Below are 21,478 nucleotides of genomic sequence, written 5' to 3'. Positions count from 1 at the left end.
TCTCAATCTCTCTCCTCTTCCTCCTAATCTGTCCTCTCTCTGGAGGGAACAGAGCAAGAAATAGAAGTCATACATATAAAGCTGATACACCAACATATATTTTGCATATTTATGTGCTCAGAGCAGTAATGTCTGGATAACCCAAGCTACATGTATGAATGGTTCACAGCAATGAGTCAAACATCTTTTCTATAACTGTTTGGGTTTCCTCATTGAAAGTACATCATGCTTTAATGATTATAACAATAACTACAATAAAGCAGTGTATAAAATTCTTTATCCAGCTTGCAGAGTGCTGAATTGCACCAGTTTTCAAAAGGTACAGAGAAAAAAATGGATGACTGATGTGTTTGGGTCAAATGAGACGATACAATGTTTTTCTTGCTAAACCATACTGAGATATTAAGAAGTCATATGGTAATTCTTATTCATATCAAACCAATAATCCTAGACAGACAAAAGTTGTTTCCATTCTTGAATATTTCTATCAACCCAACAACTTTTTTTTAGTGCATCAGTGATTGTTGATAGTGTCGTAAAAAAACTTAGCAATTGATCAGTCATTCATAGATAACATGTTAAAGGTTTCCTTGGAAGTCAAAATTGTGAGGTATTTTTTTTTATCACACCAGCTATTAATAAAGAAAAGAGCATTTTTTACTTTAAAAAAAAATGGAAATGTTTAAAACATTTCATCTCTTGCTAACTGGACAGCTACTCATATCATGTTTAAAAAAAAATCATTTTGATACTAGATGTTAACTGACAACAATCCTCTAGAGGCTGGTTTATCTCCATTCATCAAACTCAATAAACCTGCATCATTCATTGGTAAGGATGCTGTCCAGAAGATCAAAGATGATGGTTTATCAAGGAAGGTGATGCTCCTAAAGGTCGATGCGGACGATGTCGACCCAGAAGGCAATGAGACCATCTGGCTAGATGGCAAGGTATGTATATAGAACCTTCTTACATTGAATATTCGTGGAAGAGCCGTGGTGTAGTGGTTCTGACTCTCGCCTTGTGAACAGAGAGTCGTGTGTTCGAATCCCACCGCGGTCTAGCGTCCTTTGGCAAGGTGTTAATCCACACTTTGCCACTCTCGACCCAGGTGCTAAATGGGTACCCGTTAGGATGCGAAAGATATTGTATGTTTGATTTTGCCAGCGCCATAATGTGGCTGCGACGAATGCAAGGAATGCTCCCCAGGGAGTAGAAATTGTGCGCTTTTCGTGCTTGATTGAAAAGAATTCAATGACCGGGGTGATAGTATGCTGTAACGCGATTTGGGCCATTCTGGGAAAAGCGCTTTATAAAAATTGGCTATTATATTCCTGGCGGCTGTTTCATAGAGCTGTTTGTATATTTGCACAACTTAACACATGAATGAGGTCCCTTTCCTCAAATAAGTGAGATACCCCATATCTATCTTCACTCTTTGAACAAAATGAGAGTGCATTCTAGTAAATAACCATAATCAAACCTTTAAATGTATCAAGTTTTGTCTTTAGATAATAATAATAGCTGGATTGTTAAAGTGCTTTAGTCACTCGCGCATAGAGACCTGTAGGTGTTATGCGGATTTAAGAAATGTACTTTATTATTATTATTATTATTAATTTTTCTTTGAGTTGAACAGTAATATTGTAGGAAAAATTTTAGAAGGATTGCACTGTTTTTCCATGTATAGAATGAAAATATAGAATTCAGAATTCTAAATTTTGTACCTTTTATAGTTTATTGTAACCTCTCAATCTGAAAATGTACTGTCAGACTGAATATGGTAAAAAGAACCCCCAAAACATGATGAAGGTAGTTTTAAGCTGACGGTAATTCCAAAGTAATCGAAAAACACATGTTTGTTCCCATTTCTATTCATCCAGGTTGTTGGTAATACTACATCAGGATGTTTCAGCTATCATTTGAACCAACCCATCGCATATGCATACCTTCCCATGAGCCTCCAGGATGTAGGGACAAAGGTCGAGGTTGAGCTGCTTGGTACCAAATGGCCTGCTACAGTAATACAGGAGCCTCTGGTATTAACTGAGCCTGTTAGGAGGAAACAGGAGCAGAAACAGCGTTCTAGTTGATTCCACTAAGCTCATGAAAATCTGAGCTAATGACAATCAAAACGAACTATTTTCATATATTTTTTTGTATCAAAAACTGAGCTGCCTTGTTACTTATTATCAGAAAAAAATTATGTAGACATACTTTATGAAATGTCTAACAATCAAAGAGTTGAATTGCAGAAATTCTTTTTGGGTAATATGCAATTCTGTATCATATCAAAAAAGCAACTAAAATACCAAAATAACATTTGTAACTATTTCTATCTGTGCAAGTGACGTTATCCAATCTTAAAATGAACTGCCTTGTTATTGCCAGGAAAATTATGCATTTTATGAGAAAGATCAAGAGTAAAAATGTAGTATTATTACACTATACAAAATGTTTTCCTGGGACAATAATTCTCCATATTGTGCATTCTCTGCTTTTGCAGCCGTCAATATCATAACATATTTTTTCTCTTTCAGGCTTTCTCCTGCCTTTACATATATACTGAATTCAGCAGCGGGCAGTATTCGCAAAACTGGTTGGATTTACTTTGTAGAGTAATGTAGTGTAGATAATGCACCGTTCGCTCGCTCTATACAGTGCTTGATACGTGTATTTACAGCTAAATAAGCCAAAGCGCAAGATTTGTAAGCAATAAGTGTATGTGCGCAACATTAATTATAGAATGTGCTGCTTGGCGGTTACAATTACGTCACAATTGAATAGCCAGAATTACTTCTTCAAGTTCATAAATAATCTGGAGTCAGAAGAAGTGACAAGCTAAGAGGAAAATAGATTGTTCCAAATAATAGCCTGAATTATCAGCTGTAACTAATAATAACAATAAAAATATTGACTGGCTCTTCTTTTAGGAACATCAAATATATTGACCTCGTCTAAAGACTCTGGTCAATACAATTCTGTTGTGGGCAATATATTGACAACATTGAATTCTTCAAATCGTCTCTCAAAACTCACTAATTTCAGCAGATATGTAATAATTAGCTTGATTAGATGAGCCTGCTCCTATAAATGTTTTTAACAGAAATATGGTGCAATATAAATGCTGTAGATCATCATCATATATTTGATGTTCCCCTTAAGGCTAGTCAATATTATATAATTCTTCCAGACCTTTTCCAATAATATGTTGTAATGTTGAAATTCCACTGATTATTCGACGAGAGGGAGAGAGAGAGCGAGAGAAAGAAGGAGAGAAAGAGGGATTGTTTATTTGCTTGCCTCTCTTAAATACCAAAGATTAATTTTAAAATATTTCATCCGTATATTTTCATATCATTTCATTTTCATTTCATATCATGTTTTAGAAACAAGTAAAAGGTATTTTACTTTGTATTTCAGGTGTTCAATTTCCATATTTTTGTGATAAATACAAATGTAAGTAATTAGTTCTTGAAAGATCAGATTACTTTCGAAGAAAAGTGAAGTGAGACAGTGCACATGTACAATAAAATTGACACTTTTTGTACTGTAAGTCAGGTTTTATTCTGTAAGCTTTACTTATTTCTGATCTTTCGATATCAAATAATGATATACCTATTTAGTTTTATATAATTGGAAAGCGTTTTCTTAATTGCTTGTAGAGCATGTCAGGACGTGAGCGTCATCTTCTACATTTATACTCAGGCACATAGTGATACGTGGATTCATGTTGATGATATTCATACCAAAGATGACAACTTCAGTATTTACTCATTTTGAATCTTTTTCCTTTTCCTTTTCTTCTTTATTATTTTAACATATGAGAAACTACATCATTAATTTTTTACTACTGCCAATTAAGTGCCAAACCAGTTGATCTTCTAGAAGTTATTTGCCAAAGTTGAAGCAATTTTGCAGATCAGGGCCCTGAAACATAACAAACAGTCAATCAAACGTAACTTAATGCATGTAAGTTTGGCAGACCGTGTGCAAAAACTGTAAATATCGAGCGCATGTCTCTTTGTTACCCCCCCTCCCAGGATATGCATAGTGCATGTGTTATTTGCATCTTCAAAATTGAACAGATTTTAGAGATTCCAAGTCATTTGACTTTGACAGATTAGTATGTATAATTATTGTCATTACATGATACATCTTAATGCCAAGACACAGCTTGAGACATTTCTTGTTGGAACACGCCATTAGTGAACTTTCAGAATACTGTTTATTTTAATTCCTTATTTAATTTTTTTGCTTGTTACGAATGTTTTGTATATCATTTTATTCTGTTTGAATACAGATGAGAATATTGAGCCAATATTGATATTCAATTCATTTTGTTTCAATTTTAATTTTAAGAAAATTAAACATGAAGTTCAAAATAAAACAGCATTAAACGATATGTAAATACCTGTTGGTGTGGACAGTGAATTGATATTGGGTGCAGCTGTTAAAAACAACCAAAGAGGTCTTGCTGCAAAAATTTTAAAACTTCTATGAGAGTCATGTGTGCTGAAAGATGGCTTTGTATAATTCTTATAGGCTTCATATAAATCAAATAATGAATTTCTTTTCATTCGTGCACTGGACATAATACTTTATTCGGTGAAAGATGAAATGACTCGGCTATGCCTCGTTGAATGGATCATTCCATCTTTCACCTCATGAGGTATTCTGTCTACCGCACTCCTAAATATTCATTTTTTTATATACCATTAAACCCACATTGGAGTTGACCTATAATTTATGGGTCAAACTGTGCACTACGATGCACGCTTGTTGGAGAGAGGGCTGATTAAACCCTGATTCTGCAGTTAATATGATTTATGTTTGTGTATGAATCATGATTCATGTTTGTGATTCTAGCTTATGAGGTCACATGAAAGCAACCTAAGAATAAAAAGCAAATTCTGTTACACATTCCATCTGTGGCATTGTAAGTATGAATTGCACTTTTCTTTATAAACATATCAGATAAATATTTAGGGAGTTCAGTGTTCACTTGTTTAATATACGAGTATTGCACTCTCATAGTCATTTAACTGGTTCACATTGAAGATGTTGAATTGTTTAAATAGTGGACTAGAATGGGTTTGACAATAAGAAGGTGTAATTATTCTGACAACCCTCTGTTACAAAATGTAGAAGCATTTAAGTTTGGTCAGTAGAAGCATTTAAGTTTGGTCAGATGAGTATTTGCCCAGACAATTGTACAGTAGCTGAGATATGGTAAAATAAGAGTATTGCATAACAATAGCAAAACGGATTGAGGCAAGACATGATAAAATTTGATGATGATGATGGTTTCTTGTATAGTGCCGGTATCCGATTCAGCTGGACGCTTGCTCAAAAATGATAACATTTAAAAAAACTATTTTGTAACATATTGCAAAAAAATCAACATATTTTCAACTCAATCTTGCTCTTCCATCTTTCTATTTTTTTCTTGTATTGGCAGAAATCATGAAAGAATGTTTCTAAGTGAATTTTAACAATATTGATCAAAACTGACCTTGTTATATCTACACGACTTCTAATAAATTAATTGTCTTTCACAAGTCAATTCTAAACTTTAATCTTATTCGATGTGATTTAGGGTGATTGGATATCACTTTTGACTTGCAATGATTTAATCATGCATAAAGTAATAACATGCTGAACGGTACTCTTGTTTTAATGTAAAAGAGAGAGAGAGGGGGGGGGGGGGTTACCGGATATTTTTTTGTGACATTGGATAAAGTCCTTAAAGGACTATAAACCTCACATGGTGTAATGCATTGTAAGATGTGATTCATCAGGTTTTAATTGCTTTGGGAAGCTTTAGATTTCTCCTCCATGATCAGCCTTACTCTACATGAACAATATTAAGGGGAATTTATTGGGGGTAGGTTGTGGAATATACATCTCGTTAAAAAGAGAGTAAAATGCTGTCAGATATTGTTTTGTAATCATGTGATTTTGACATGTATGACTGATATCTTTTAATTATATTTTGTCGAGGAAATTCATGCAACTTAAATCACTCATCAGCTGTTGTACATGTACGTTATCAAATAACAATGTTTTATTTTCTATGAATAAAAGGAAGGAATAAAAACCACTCAGTTCAGTCCAATTTGTATTCATCAATTTGTTTTGACTAACTATACTATATGTATATTCATGGAACCAAGTAGAAATTTGAAGTACTTCTTCTTGCTGCTGGTGAAAAACAATGGAAATAAAACAATACTTCGAGAATTCTATCCTTGTATAGAGTGCTTGATGTCCTTCACAGCAAGAGCTTTGAAAAGTAAATACGTAAATAAAATAAATAAGGTTGACTAGAGATTCATCAAAGTTAATTGCAACTCGGGAGTTTCACGCAACCTACGTGAGGTGCGAAAAAAATATATTTAGGAGTGTAAAACAGGGAACATGGTGTCACTTCATTTATGAATAAATGTAATGTAGGTGCGAAAAAAATATATTTTGGAGTGTAAAACAGGGAACATGGTGTCACTTCATTTATGAATAAATGTAAAGTTCTTAGAAACAATGTATGAAGGGCTGTATAAATGCAATTATTATTATCTTGCATTTAAATAATTTACATTAATTTTCAAAAAAGGTTTCAATGTCTACCACCTCCATGAAATTACAAGCCTGGAATTTACAGCATTCCTTCACATAACTGTATCCAAAATAAAGTTTAATGCCTTCTATCTCCTTTGCTGCCATGTGTTTCATTTTCTCTTCAATTTTCTTCTTTCCAATCATGACTATTCAAACACTTTACAAATCTGACCCCTATTTTTCTCTCTTCTTACTTCACTACATAAATTGCATATGTCATAGTTTTTTAGCCATAGAACAGAAAACATTTCAGGAAGGCCTCACATATAAGGAGTTGATTGTAGATCTATGTACTTTATGGAATTGTCATTCTCGTCATATTTACACTAACCCCTGACTATCAAAAACATGCAAATCATTTCAGGAATTAAGAAATTGTCATCTTTGATCAGTGACCCTTCCAACGGTCACTCATTGAGGACGTACAGTTTCTTAACTACATGATTATCTGACCTGAAAGACTACAAATAGAAGCAAAAGCTATTCATAATATCATATGCCTTTCTTTATTATTCATTCAAAACTGTTAGCATTGCACTGGCTTTACAATGTATGCATAAAAGAGTTAGCATTTATATCTGAAGAATATTTGAAGAACATAGTCACTCACATTGCATTGGAAGTATACACGTTCCTCGGTCTCTTATTATTATGAAAATAATGAATGTGCAATGGACAGAATACTTCATGAGGTGAAAGATAAAATGATCCATTCAACGAGGCATAGCCGAGTGGAATGGATCATTCATTTTATCTTTCACGGAATTACCGGTAAGTATTCAGTCCATTTCACAAATGAAGAGAAAAGCATTATTTGGTTTATATGACACCCCAAGATAGATTTTTTCATATAAAATTTTAGAATTTCGAAGCAAAAATACGCTCATGCGATGCGAGCTTGGTCTGTTGATTGTCGCGTACATACAACATGCACAACACGAGTGGTGCCTGCTTCATGGCCTGCAGTCTCTGTGCGGGCGTGAAATGGACAAAATTGTCTGGTTCATGATGTCATTGTAAATGGGCTGAATGATCGATATCAAACATTCAAATGATGATGATCTATCTAGGTGTCATATAATATTAAAATAATTGATACACTCATTTTCTTTCATAAAGGACAATTTAATAAAACCCTCCATAGGACTCTTGATCAAATTATACATCCATGTTTTTAAACCTGGTGTTCTGTGATGTCAAGGATAAAATCAACATCAATCTTAGTCAAACCTTTTTACCTAAGAGTTACAATTGATTTTAAGATATTCTTTTACATTGGCATAACGTAGCACAAGTTAGTAGTAAATAGCTGACATCTCAACAAATACTGAACAGCAAATGATTATTAATAGATCATTAAAAAAACTTTTATGCATGTTACATACTCTCAAACAAGCCACAAGCTAGCTGCCAAGCTCGTCTCTAGCTTGTAGCATGCTTTCTATATTCAATTCTTACATTAATGTTATGAAAATGGCTGCCTTTGCTTTGAAATCACTTGAGGCTTGCTTTGATTAAATTACATCGATATGGATAACTGACAGGGTTTGCATGAAATACTGCTTGGATTCTTTGGCTTTGTAATACACTATGTGCCACACATGGAGTGTGTATCAAAATGAAAGGATTCTCAAGATTCTCGAGAGCCAATATTCAAAGATAATTCATTACTCTAATTTCATTTTGCCAGAATAAGAAAGATCAACTCTTCAGCATTTCATTGATGCCTTTCTTTTACCACTGGCACACAGATAATCATTTAAACAGACAACAGCTACGGAATCCATTTTTTTAAGTTTTGGTAAAATCAGTGAAGTGAATGAAAGCAAATCAGTCAGTAAAAAAACTATTAAGCTTCACTTTCATGAACAAAGAATAAATTTTTTTTTCAAGTTCCCACGACCCTTGTCAAAGAAAGGCAACGGTGAAAATTTCATCCCAGCATAGCTAAAGCTTGCTAGAACTTGAAAAAATGGAATTTGAACCTGATGACTTCAGCATCAATTACTTGAGACATGAATGGTGTTAGAGATGCAAGTGATGTTCCTAGGGAAAGGTGGGGAGTTGCTCTTTCATATTCTGGTTTATCTAATTAAATAATCTGATCTGATAAAATTGATCTGATTCAATAATCTGTAAAATTAACCCTTTAAATTTAGATGACCATTTTTTACATACAGCACAGTGTATAACAGGAATTCATGTGCAGTAAAAACTTATGGAAGATTTTTTTTTATAAGATTGGAAATCAATGTGAAATTACATAAACCAACAGGCAAGCATTTTGGGCCTGATAATGATTAAAAAAGAATTACTCCATCAATATGAAATACCTACAGTTATATCCTATTAAATCAAGGTTTCATGAGAAGTTAGCATGGTAGATCATTCCCTTTTGTACAACGCCTACTTAGTTTGTTGTACGCGAGCAAATGGGAGGCTGAATGTCATAAATTCGTACCGTTGCACACAAAACGTCCATCCAAAATGTACCGTCCAAAATGTATCATTGCACGGCTTTAGGAGGTGACGTCACAATGCGATTTGATTTTGATTAAAAATAAGGCGACAATGCGTGTACAGCTCGCTGGCTAAATATGCGCAATGCTGTCCAAGATCATGTGCGCTTGTGGGATTTTGCTTTTTGCTCTCAATATTTTTGCTCCCTTTTCATAGATTACTGCAGAGAAAAAGTCTTGCTTTTTCATTTTTTCACTAGATTCCGAGGCGTTGTACAACACAAATAGCGAATATTCTTATTCGTGCAATGGAGCGAGATTTCGCATTCGGTGAAAGAAAAACGCTCTATTCAACTCGGCTAATGCTTCATTGAATAGAGCATCTTTCTTTCACCTCATGCGAAATCTCGCACCATCGCACTCATGCCTATTCGCTATTTGTATATTATATGTATCTTTGGAGAAAATTCAAGCTATCATGACTTAATGCTACCCTATCGAGTTGTAAGTGTCAACATAATGATAAATAATTATCAAAATACTATGAAATATAACTATATTTTCTAATAAACATTTACATGTATGTACAGATTACATATGAAACATGATCATAACCTTGAAAAACCTTTGGCCAATTTTGTATTCCTAAGACAACAGTGCAAGTGATTTTCAAGTCAATGCAAAAAAGCTTCATGATTTGTCCCCCAATACACATTATATCAAGTCTTCATCCTGCACATATATGTTTTCTTTGTGTAGAGGTATGCTGCACTTAAAAAAACATATATCAACAGAATTTTAAATAATTTTCATATTTTTTGCTAAATCATATTTGCCAAAGTTATACATTCATCCTGCAGAGAGATATGTCTGACAATACTTCATATAATGTAAATTACCAATATATTTTACTCTTTTTAAGAATGTTTTATTTTTTTGCTTCCTTTCATTGAATAATTAGCAATCATCAACACATTCTATTTATTTGGTTATTGTATGGTTTATCAAATTGTGTAAAAATTTACAAAGACAGTACAGAGCTATGAAAAGACTGCCATAGATTGATGTGTGGATGCATACATTTTTTTTTTTTTTTTTGAAAGGGATAACATTGATATTCAATCATACTTCTGTAATCAGCCACTTCATGATATTCATATACATACCAATTTCAAACACTTCTATTTTAATGATTTTGGTAGAAATTCGATAAATTTGATTTCAATACAAACTGGTATGGAAAAATGATAATCAACCACATCATCATACAACTCCTATCAAAATAAGAGTTTATTTGAATATCTACAAGAAAGCTGCTTATAAGAATTCTACACATTAGAAACAGTTTATTGACATGTTTTGAGCAGATATGGCACACATTATTTCCCTTTCACAAATTCTTAAACCTTTTGAATTTTCCCATGAGTTTTTACACTAAATTACATCAATATACGTACATGGATATGTACAAAAATGCAACTTATTGGCTACTAATGCTATTATTTTGTGACAACACATTAAAACTAACATTATTTATATCGTAATTATCAGTTAATGTTAGGAAGATCGACATAAAATGTAAGCAAACAATAAGGAGAAGAACTTTGACCAATGCCACTTCAGTAATAAAAGGCACAATAAACACTCAACTTCATTATCATACGGATACAGGTATTAATATGTAACAATATATCAGCATGCATTTACTTAAATACTATGGCATGATTATTACTACTAGCACCAAGTTTGCAGTTAGTTTTTAAGATTAATAATCAATTTCTAATTCACAATCTACACTGTACAGTAATCAATAATTTATAAACAACACATAGGATAGGAGATGAAAATGCAGACAAAAATTTGAGTTGTCCCTCTCTTAAAATGCAGATACTACATTAATTAGGCATTTCCTAAACAAGCATAATTGTTATACAAGTGAAAAAAAAACAACTAAAAACACTAACATTATAATCTTCAAACATTTCTTTATGACCAAAATTTAGTGATGAATGTGCAATGGCCATCTCTTTTATTTGTATTATCAATGCCTGCAAGTGACAATCTATTTGTGATCTTAATCTATTTCTTTGAATTCACAATCTTACAAGTCATATCTTAATTAGCCATCAGTAGCAGAATATATACCACTGGCATTGCATAGAAAGGACCCATTCACACAAAGTAGATTCCAACAGACAAAGAGCATAAATACATATATAACTATCATATATTGGACACGTGAAGATATAGTAAATATACACTACAACATGCAGATGAACAATACAGAGTACAATTCTTACAAGTCATGATAAATCATAATATCATATTCCTATGTTTTTATGTACACTAAATTTATATTGATGTACAAGGTGTATTCACATAGCACATCTACTCATGTTGACACCAGCGTTTCATCAATATTTTCCCCCGACAAGTTGTCAGATCTGACATCTTTCCATGATTTTGATTGGCTGTGAGGCACTGTTCCTATGGTAACTGTCGGATAAAATGGGACTTGTCGGATAAAACGTTTGACAAGTCCTTTCATGAAACACTCTCTGCACCTAGCCACTGTAGGACAGGACAACAGTTTCCAGTCACATGGTATTATCTGACCAATCAGAAGGCCCACATTACTCAAGCTATCCAGGACTCTAATATTGACTTGATTGCCCGTATTCTGAAGTCGGGTTTAATTCAAACTCTGGTATAAAGTTGTGGTTTAACAATGGAAAGCCAATAGTGAAAGAAATCTCTAAAAGTAAAGGAACAACCAATCAGCTCATTTGATTCTCAAATCATTTTTCACTATATGGGAAGGATAAATTAGATAATTGTCTTCACCAATAAAACATTAGGAAAGAGCACAGTGAACATGAGAAGAATACCATGTAAAATTGTTTTGACATGTTTGGCTTCCCATAATTTTAGCCCTGAGTTAAACCATGGTCTAAGTTATACCCGACTTCAAAATATGGGCTATCAAAATTGCGATACTGACCCTTTCCAAATAACCATCTCTAGATCAATGTGCAATTGTGTATGGCACTCTGAGAACAACTCACAGATCGATTGAAAGCTAAAGAAAATCATACATACTGACAATAGCATAAAGTGTGTTCAAAAGACAAGGTTGAATCTAAATGCAAAAGTTACATGCTTCTCATGATCCATAAAAATAAATAACAGCATGATTACAATATTAAGTTTGGTCCATGAAAATTTTGACCATATTCACTGATTGTTTTTTCCAAGTCTATCAGGCCTCCCTGGTCCATAATGTTCTTCTTGTCAATGACAACAAAACTTTGATACCACCAAGCACAGTAAAAAAACATACAGAATGTTCAAGAAAAAAACTTACATAATCGTAGAAAAAAACACAATCGTGGAAACACAAAAACATAATACAGATAAATAATGGAAATTTTAACAGAGAAGATATAAAACATTCACGATACCATCAATCTAATAAGCGCATCATACATTAACAAAGTCTAAGAAACCCTGTGAAACATTGCAGTTTTGAACATGATGATCTTTATGTGTCAGTGATAAAGAGTCTGATAGCATTCATCTCCCCAAATTAGAGAATATGAATTGATTTAATACTAATCTTGATTATCATCTAAAAAAGTACAAATTAATTTTTCACCATTAAAACTGAAAATTATTTCATTTGAGGATATAAAAAAGATCTGATTGATTTTTGGATTGCGATAGCAATTTCAATCATTCTGGACCTCCAGATTAATTCATTCATATGCAATGTATTAGGATCTAGTGGAAAAGACTACACCAGGCTTTTTTTGACAATGCTAAATTATGACAGAAAACACACCCATCCCTCGCAAAAAAATACTGTGAGTACTACAGTATTTTGCAGTAATCTGTCCAAATTACCAAAAATAAGTATTCACAGGCGCAGTACTTCATTTTTTCTTACAAGAGATGTAAAGACATTAAATTCTTGTAAGTTTGAGCTGATAGATAATACATATAAATGCATTTTTTGTCAATATTTGAACTCATCATCCTCGGCAAGAGTGCAACGAGTTGTTGAGTTACTATGGCAAAAAGTTATCTCAAGTTGTCACGGTGAGCGATAAACAACACAATATTGAAGGAAATAAATAACAAGTAGGTAATACTGTCAAAAACATGACAAGAAACATGGCAAGAAAAATAAATGTCATGATGAAAAGAAATGAATTCCTAGTTATCATAGTAAAGGAACAAAGCAAAAGCAATGCCAGAAGAACTAAACTATAATTGCGTAAATGTAGAAATAAAAACTAAAATGGTGTGAATAGCGGTGGCCAGATTTATGTCAAACTCGCAGCAATCACCCTTAACACATCCCTCCATTTTGCCTAATGCAATACATCTCTCATCCTCAACCAAACCATCTTAGTCTCCTTATCTTCCTTCCTCCATGGAAGCTGTCTCCTCCTCCGCACGGTGTCCACCTCCAATTCAACAACCCTTTCTAAAATGTGCTAGTCTCCTCTCCTCATCATCAAATAAACATAACTTTTGAGTATTTCGATCTCTTTATAAAAACAAATGATATAAAACAAATTAAAATACAGATAACTCTTTACATTTGGTCTGAACAGGAACATAAACAAATGTTTTATAACCTAAGATAAATGCAGTATAAAAGTTTCTCTATTCTACATAAACGTAAACTACAAATAAATAAATGCACAGAACAGCTGAAGATATTTTCATTCACAGATAGAAGGTATGATGTTGCAGTTATCATTTTTAGTTCATTTACAAGTCATTTTGAAGTCCACTCCTAGGGCTTTTATCTCATACTGCTATGGCAATTCATGGGAAGCTGGCACAGTTAGCACAGTCAAATATCTCAGCATCACAACTCTGAAAAATAAAGTTACACGAGACAAGAAACGATGATTGTATTCAAGAGTTATATAGCAATTAAAGTCGCCTTGTCCAACAAACAGTTTCAAATTTTTTCTGTGAGATATCAAAAGATTATTGGAATCTCTTGAAGCACAATATGCACCTCTCTACTCCCTGGGGAGGATTTTACACCACATATAGACTTTATCACGCCATATTGCTTTAATAAACAGAACTTTTCTCTTTTCAGGAGAGCAAAAATTTCTTTGATGTGGATTCAATTACTTCCTGCTGAGCTTTGTGACATTGCTTCGTCATGGGATGTCTGAACATGCCTCGTTAACCTCATTAGTTAACAGAGTTTTAAAAGAGCAATAAACAGAATGAAATATAACCATACAACAAAAGAATGCAGTAGGGAAGAGAAGACTAGAATACAGAGAGAGAGAGAGAAGAGAGGAAGAGGAGATAAAGAAGAGAGAGTGATCAAGAATGAAAGGGGAAGGATGGAAGGGGGGGGGGGCAGATGGGAAGACAGAAACTGGTTACATTCAGCTCCACTTACAGCATAAATCCTAATATCAAATAATAATAATAATAATAATGATGATACAAAACATTTATAGGGCGCTTAATACCGGCGTTTCTAAGCGCACTGTATTCTGAATTTTGAAGAAACTGATCCACAATGTGCTGCACTCAACCCAGGTGAGGTAAATGGGTACCGGTAGGAAGTAATTCCTTAAAAGCTGTGTGCGCTATGAACGCCTAGCTTAGCCGGGTAATATAGGAGCACCTTGAGCACCTAACAAGATGGATATGTGCGCAATATAAATACCCTATATTATTATTATTATTGAATTTGACTTTACATGGGTAAAAAAAACATAAATAAATGTGCATATTAACACAAGAAAAAAAATATATATATACTAACAGATTAAAACTGGTGTGCACCTCCAATGACCGATCCACAACTGGGATTCATTGATTGAAAAGGTATGTTTTGAGCAGGGCCTTAAATGGACTTGGCACTATATATATCAAATGATATATAAAGCATATATCATTTGATTAAACTCAATTTGCACTTGATTTGCATGCAATCGTAACTTCTTGCAACATCACGTTAAGACTAATATGTGGTTAGGTTACTTGTAATGCCCCATAAAAGAGAAAAGAATGTGGGGGGTATATAGAAGATAGGCCTACCTTGCTCATAGTATTTTCTTGCTTCAGTTGTTGATGAAGGTTGTATCTTCTCTCTAGTGATCCTTGGGTGATGCAATCTACAGAGGAATAGGGAATGATAAGGTTAGTTTTCTTTTCCTGTTTAATAGTGAGGGAGGTGGTGCTTGGGATAGTTAACTACTTTGACACATGGAATGAAAATGACTATAGATCAATGTTATATGAATAAAAAACATATGAAACATTTGTGTGAGCAAAATTGGTTACAATGGCTAAAAATAGTCACAAACATTGAGTCTTATATGCAAGTCTTGAACAAAGCCACTAGCTGTCAAGAACAATATGATTTCCATTCCTGTGAATACATGAGTGATTTACTTTATTAAAGTATCAAGGAATGCCATCTTCTTATACATTTTTCCTTGGATTTCCAACAAAGCTACCTTTCATTGACATGATAGCTTAGAGTTACCGAAAGCCAATATGTGGCATATTGTCTATTTATAATAAATGAACAATGCAACTTCTTACTCTGAATGTTAATAGTGGTTGCCTTTGTGACGCTATAAGCCTGTCCACCAATAGTGGTCCGAGCTGTGCATTCCATGGTCGTTGTATTCCCAGTGATAGCCGACTGGACGGTCAGAGCACTCAGCTTGTGGAGTGGGTAGTCATAAAGCTGATCTAAACTAATAAGATGACCCATGTTATCGATAGGTTGACCTCCGGCCATGGTCCAGTCTAGAGTAATTGGTTGACAGAATGGTGCGGTTTGGGCGTGGCAGACGAGCTGGATTATCTCATTCTCACATACTGTCATTGACTGACTTGGCTCTATGGTTACATAAACTGTAAAACAAATCACCACCTATACGTTAAAGCCATGCAACATTTATGAAATATGTAATTTACCAAAGATCCATTCATTATCAGATTAAATAAATAATACACAAATCTTTAACTCTCTATTGAATGATTTGAATAAGGATTTAATCCATACATTCAACTCCCATACCTTATGATCGAAAAAAAAAGTTACCTGAAATTACATTGATCTAAGAACCATATTTGTGTAATTTTTATGTAATAGAGACATATAGAGATGATTTTTCTCAATAAATTACGATTTTGTAAAAAAAAACACTTTTCTATTTTGGTTGCAAAAACGTACTAAATACGCCAAAAACGTAATGGTTGGCAGGGCTGCTTTACAGATAACAAATTACTTTTGACTTTGCAAAGGTTACATGTGTAGAGCAGAGCAAATTTTCAGAAATACACATGTTCACTACAAAGTACTTCATCAAAACACATTTAAATCAAACTTAATGTGATGAAGACATCTCATTGCATTGTTAAGAAATAATCAACCTTCTTGTAAATCACACCTACATTTTTTCCCTTGTTACTTCACATCCCAACTGCTGATGCCATCATAATTTTAGAATATTACAAATATTTACATTTACTAGATAACAGAGAAAAAAAAATCAGGAAGGTGCCATATAGCATTCAGAATATATTATAAAATGCTCTATAAAAAATATCTTTAAATAAATAATTTCTATTTATACAAAGTGCTAAATATAAAAAAAGACTCACCATCAACCGGGTTCTCGCTACATGTCGTTTCACTGTAAATGAAAAAAAATAAGCCAGGTAACATTAGCAATCTCATTTTTACCTCTTCTGCTTGCAATACATAGTAGTACAGAGTAATCATGTAATACACTGGGTAAGATGTCTTTAAAAACTTCACACATATATATTTGTCATTAATCCTACAGGTATATCATTGTAAACAATTGGTAATGATTCAAACCTCAACAAATATCTACGGAAAAATTTAAAACTTGTTGCAGGAGCACATGTACCACTGAAGATTGTCAAACAAACCCTGAAATAAAAGGGTCGGCAATTTGATGCCTATTTGAATAAAAATGGTGGGTGGCTAATGTGAAATAACATTTTAGAGCAAGTTTTATCAAAATATGCAGGTAATAATTGCAGTGCAAAACTGGAACCGCATATTCTGACTTAACTTCATTTCAAAAAAAAAGGGCCATAGATCATCGTGGCAAACATTTCTTACAAACAAAATATTTGTAGAGCGGGGGACTTTTTGTGGTATAACAAAACATGGAGAACAGATGACTCCTGATACATACCCATAGCTTTTACAGCAGCCCCCTTCCCATTGACAGTATCCATACATCAATTCAGAACATCTCCTTTCACAGCTAGTAGCACAGTTATGTAATGGCACCCTGTATACTGCATTATCAGATACAACTATGATGTGACGGTTTGTGCTATCACCAGCCAGCTGTAGACCCACAACAGGTTGCTTGTTATCCTGTCAAAATGAATCAAACAGAAGTAAACAATCAGATGTGTTTGAATCCATTCTCCATGATATTAGCTTTGAGAAATAATATGCATCATTCAATTAATTCAAAAGATTGCTGTATATTATTGACTCCTTGCTTGTATAATGATTAAATGACCGATGGAATGATTTATTTTCAAGACTGTTTCATAATATTTCCATTGGATGACGTGCTGATTGAGTTTGTGATGGAATACTTGCATGAAAGGATGATGGAAGATTAAAGTAGAAATGTACATTTTTATGAAACACTCCCAGATCTCCATGGTAGCCTCAAAAACAAAAAAAAGTATCAACTGACTACTACTTTGGGAATTGAGCAACATCTGCCCTGATTCAATATTAGGTCACAAAGTTGATCACAGGAAATGCAATTATTTCAAAGATTGTGGCTGATTGCCTTACTGCTACTTTGAATAGCAAATACAGACTGTATTTGGAACAATTATACAGACTGTATTTGGAACAATTATAATCACTTACAATTTTTAGATTAATATTTTCAATCTATTGCAACATAATTTCATGTAAAAAAAATATTCTTTATTAAAGACACCTTATAAAAATTCAGAGATGTGTTTTTCCTGCAAAAATTCAGTAAATATCTTTTCATCAGTAATCATCACTTTCATCTAAGAAAAACAAATGGGGGAGGGGGGATGTAGCCAAGCTGTGAATCTCCTCATAGCAGGATTCAAATGTGTTATGTGACTTTCACAGTGTAGCTTTCCTGTAATCCCTAGTGGTGTATGTCTATGGTGAATGTGAAGAAAAGATTCTTGAAGGATTACCGTGTGAAAAACACATCTCTGAATTTTGGTAAGCTGCCAAATACCCCTTTCATAGTGAAGGCGAAGTGGAGTTTCTCCGCGTTGAGTTGATACACTTGTACTGCAGACCGACTTTAAACCCCCTTTCATATTGGAAGCACCGTAGCCATGTATCCGCAGTCGTTGCCATGGTTTCCAAGCGAGTTCGCACCATACGTGTGGCCGAATTCCCCAACGAGCGATTCGCGCCGAAATTTGTTATGCAAATGCAGCTGCGCTAGATAGCGATGTGTCGATCGACAGGAAGTTACGCACGAGATCACAGCGATAAGCGCATACCGCATTTCCGGTGCGGAGTAACTCCGTTTGTAACCCTCTTCTCGAAGTGGGTTGAGTACTCCGCTTTGAATCCGTATCAAACTAATCTCAGAATTTTCATATTGCCCTCCAAAGTGGAGTAACTCCTCCTGGACTCTGGACTAACTCCACTTCGGCTCTCACTATGAAAGGGGTATATTACACCCAGGTTAGGGTGATAATAATAATTTGATTTGCTTATACAGCACTTATCCTTTACTTTATCAGTCACATGTGCTTACCGTCACAGTTACTTCATAAACTTTGAATTCAGTGCCATTATAATACGCTTTCAGTACAGAGCCAGATTCTAATAGGAAATAAAGAAAGAAGAGTATAAAGACAAGCAGAATATCAATCAAAAGAAACAATAAAGGATACCAACTTACACATTTTTATTTTAGCGATTCACTTAATGGTTCATTTGTATTTGAAGGTAAAAAGGAAAATCCTCTTTTTCATAACTTGCATGTAAGCACATTGAATATAAATCTGAATTATGTTCTATGGTTAATACAGCTTCATTCAAACAAACTGCATAATCATGAAATATAAGTAAACTGAATTACAAAGAATTTGTAAACAAATTTTGTTCCAGTATAGATTTAACATCTGGAGATTTATTTGTTGATCAAAAGATACATGGACTGTGGGTTAATGTATCACTTTCAAAATCAAAGCTGTGTAATGTATGGGGAAATGTTTAGTTCCTTCTCAATTATTGTTTTCATATACTGATTTATTTAATGTTAGGGTGGCTGTCAAGACTAACCCTCTAGTGTTCATACTATACTGCAGCCATATCTTATTTTTAACCATGTAATTTTTTCTATATCTTTTTATCATTGTATTTTAATAACCATATTTTTACCTGTTGATGTAACTTTATCAAATATAGAATGGAATTAAATCATATTGAAGAAATTTATCCGCACTATGCTGCACTCAACTCGGGAGAGGTGAATGGGTACCAAGCTGGATGAATTCCTTGAATGTGCCACGCATTGGAAACAGCAGCTCATGCTACTTACAGTGTTATATAACTATTCAATAGGCAACTACATCAGCTGTGATTTATAAATTCTTTATAGGCCCCCTATCATTTATTTTTCCTGACAAAAGGTCAATATAGTACAATCAAACATATAATAAAAGATTAAGGTCCAATTTTTATCTTGACCTTGAAAAATATATATAATTATCACCTGTATCAGACATCTGAGCTGGTCATTTACAAAACCGTATTGCCCTACATTTTCTGAATATCGGGAAGGGTAGGTATATTGTTTGTATTTTCCTCGGTCTCAATGCGCGTATTTACTTTGCATGCAGAGACGAAGCAAAATATACCTTTGTATTTTCCCTGGTCTCACATCCGGGAATTTGTGGATGCGTATAAAGAGATACGCTTCATAAGGATCTACGCACCAACAATATACGTCATAATAAAGACAACGCTGGATCCGAGCGCTTGCAAGTACGTCATAATGGTAAAGTGAAGAGCCTAGACCGATATTAACATGACACAATAGAACTCTATTTTTAAAAGAAATATCCCCATTATTATGATTTTTGCTCTAGATATCTGATTTGGATGATAATAAAAATATTGACTAGCTCTTCTTTCGGGGAACATCAAATATATTGCCCTTAAATGACCCATATTGCCCTCATCTAAAGACTCAAGCCAATATGATTCATTTGCTGGCAATATATTTGATGTTCCCCTCAAGGCTAGTCAATATTATATAAATATACCTACCTGTTCCAATATAGTATATGTTTCCAGCAGGCAGTGAATCCATAACGATGGAAGTAAACCGAGCGTAATCAACTATGAATAAAGGGATACTAGAAGCATCATCCTGCATCAATGGATATTGTCTGATGTATCTAATGTCTTGAGTTGGATTATTGCACTGTGAGGGAAAGAGGAAGGGGGAGGGGGGAGGAACAGAGAGGTACAGTGAAAGGAAGGGGGTGGGGTTAGACAAGGGAAGAGAAAAAGAGAAATTAGAAGAAATAGAAATAGGAAGAGAGTGAGAGAGAATGAATTAAATGTTCTCACTTCATAAAAAATGAAATTTTGGAAATACAGGTTTAGCACTAGAAACACTAGGAAATCATTTAACAGCATTTGTCATCAGTGGTTTGTATCCCCATTGATATGACTACTATCATCTTCAACTAGATCTCTTCTCACATACACAAGAATTTGGTTTGATGTATTTCTTTAAAACAATACTTGCTTAGTTTTTATTGCTAATTCAAATTTTACTTTATACAAATGAATATCGAACACGAAAGAGTTAGAATTACTATTTAATGGAGACAAATATATCTATTGTATGATGGAAAATATCAATTCTTCCAAAAGGTTGTTAAGTGCTGAGAAACCTGACTATTTGATTGTAAATAGGCCTACTTAGTACTTATCGAATGAAAGTGAAACAATTCAACAGCATATTTCAAAACATAGATTACACTTGAACATGTTTATTTGATATCTGTGAACTAAGTGGCAAATGATCACATCATGATGTATTTAATAAGGGTTTGTATAGAGTCTGCCGAATGGTTGAGGTGCTTAACGTCATTTTTATAATATATTGCACTTTAAGAAACACTTATCGTAATGCAAGAAGTTTCTAAACACTTAAAAAAACATACCTATAACTTAAACAGATATTAACAAGTAATTGAAAAACAAGGTATGTAATTAATAAATCACTGCTTTCATTTTTTCCACAGCATTTCCAAAGGATTGACACTTATATACATGTATACTAAGCAACAAACATCTTCCTTTTAAAGGTCAAGTC

The 21,478-nt window shown here is 33.8% G+C and overlaps 2 protein-coding genes across 2 annotated transcripts in view; one reads left to right on the top strand and one right to left on the bottom strand.

Moving 5' to 3' along the window:
* LOC121416264 (dimethylglycine dehydrogenase, mitochondrial-like) overlaps positions 1–5,172 on the top strand; it is a 35,986-nt gene extending 30,814 nt beyond the window's left edge. The window contains exons 13-14 of the mRNA XM_041609779.1: positions 756–950; positions 1,884–5,172. Coding sequence (XP_041465713.1) covers positions 756–950; positions 1,884–2,093 — 405 coding nt within the window. The 3' untranslated portion in view covers positions 2,094–5,172. The remainder of the gene's footprint in view (positions 1–755; positions 951–1,883) is intronic.
* A 7,856-nt stretch (positions 5,173–13,028) lies between these two features.
* The window catches only part of LOC121416262 (semaphorin-1A-like), a 43,967-nt gene continuing 35,517 nt past the window's right edge, over positions 13,029–21,478 (bottom strand). The window contains exons 12-18 of the mRNA XM_041609778.1: positions 20,419–20,575; positions 18,899–18,966; positions 17,309–17,496; positions 16,743–16,774; positions 15,672–15,989; positions 15,162–15,238; positions 13,029–13,964 (exon numbers count right to left, since the gene is read on the bottom strand). Of these exons, the coding sequence (XP_041465712.1) occupies positions 13,914–13,964; positions 15,162–15,238; positions 15,672–15,989; positions 16,743–16,774; positions 17,309–17,496; positions 18,899–18,966; positions 20,419–20,575 (891 nt within the window). The 3' untranslated portion in view covers positions 13,029–13,913. The remainder of the gene's footprint in view (positions 13,965–15,161; positions 15,239–15,671; positions 15,990–16,742; positions 16,775–17,308; positions 17,497–18,898; positions 18,967–20,418; positions 20,576–21,478) is intronic.

The sequence above is a fragment of the Lytechinus variegatus genome, chromosome 5 (genome assembly GCF_018143015.1).
Source record: "Lytechinus variegatus isolate NC3 chromosome 5, Lvar_3.0, whole genome shotgun sequence".
In the NCBI taxonomy this organism is placed as follows: domain Eukaryota; kingdom Metazoa; phylum Echinodermata; class Echinoidea; order Temnopleuroida; family Toxopneustidae; genus Lytechinus; species Lytechinus variegatus.
This window is presented reverse-complemented; position numbering and strand designations above follow the sequence as displayed.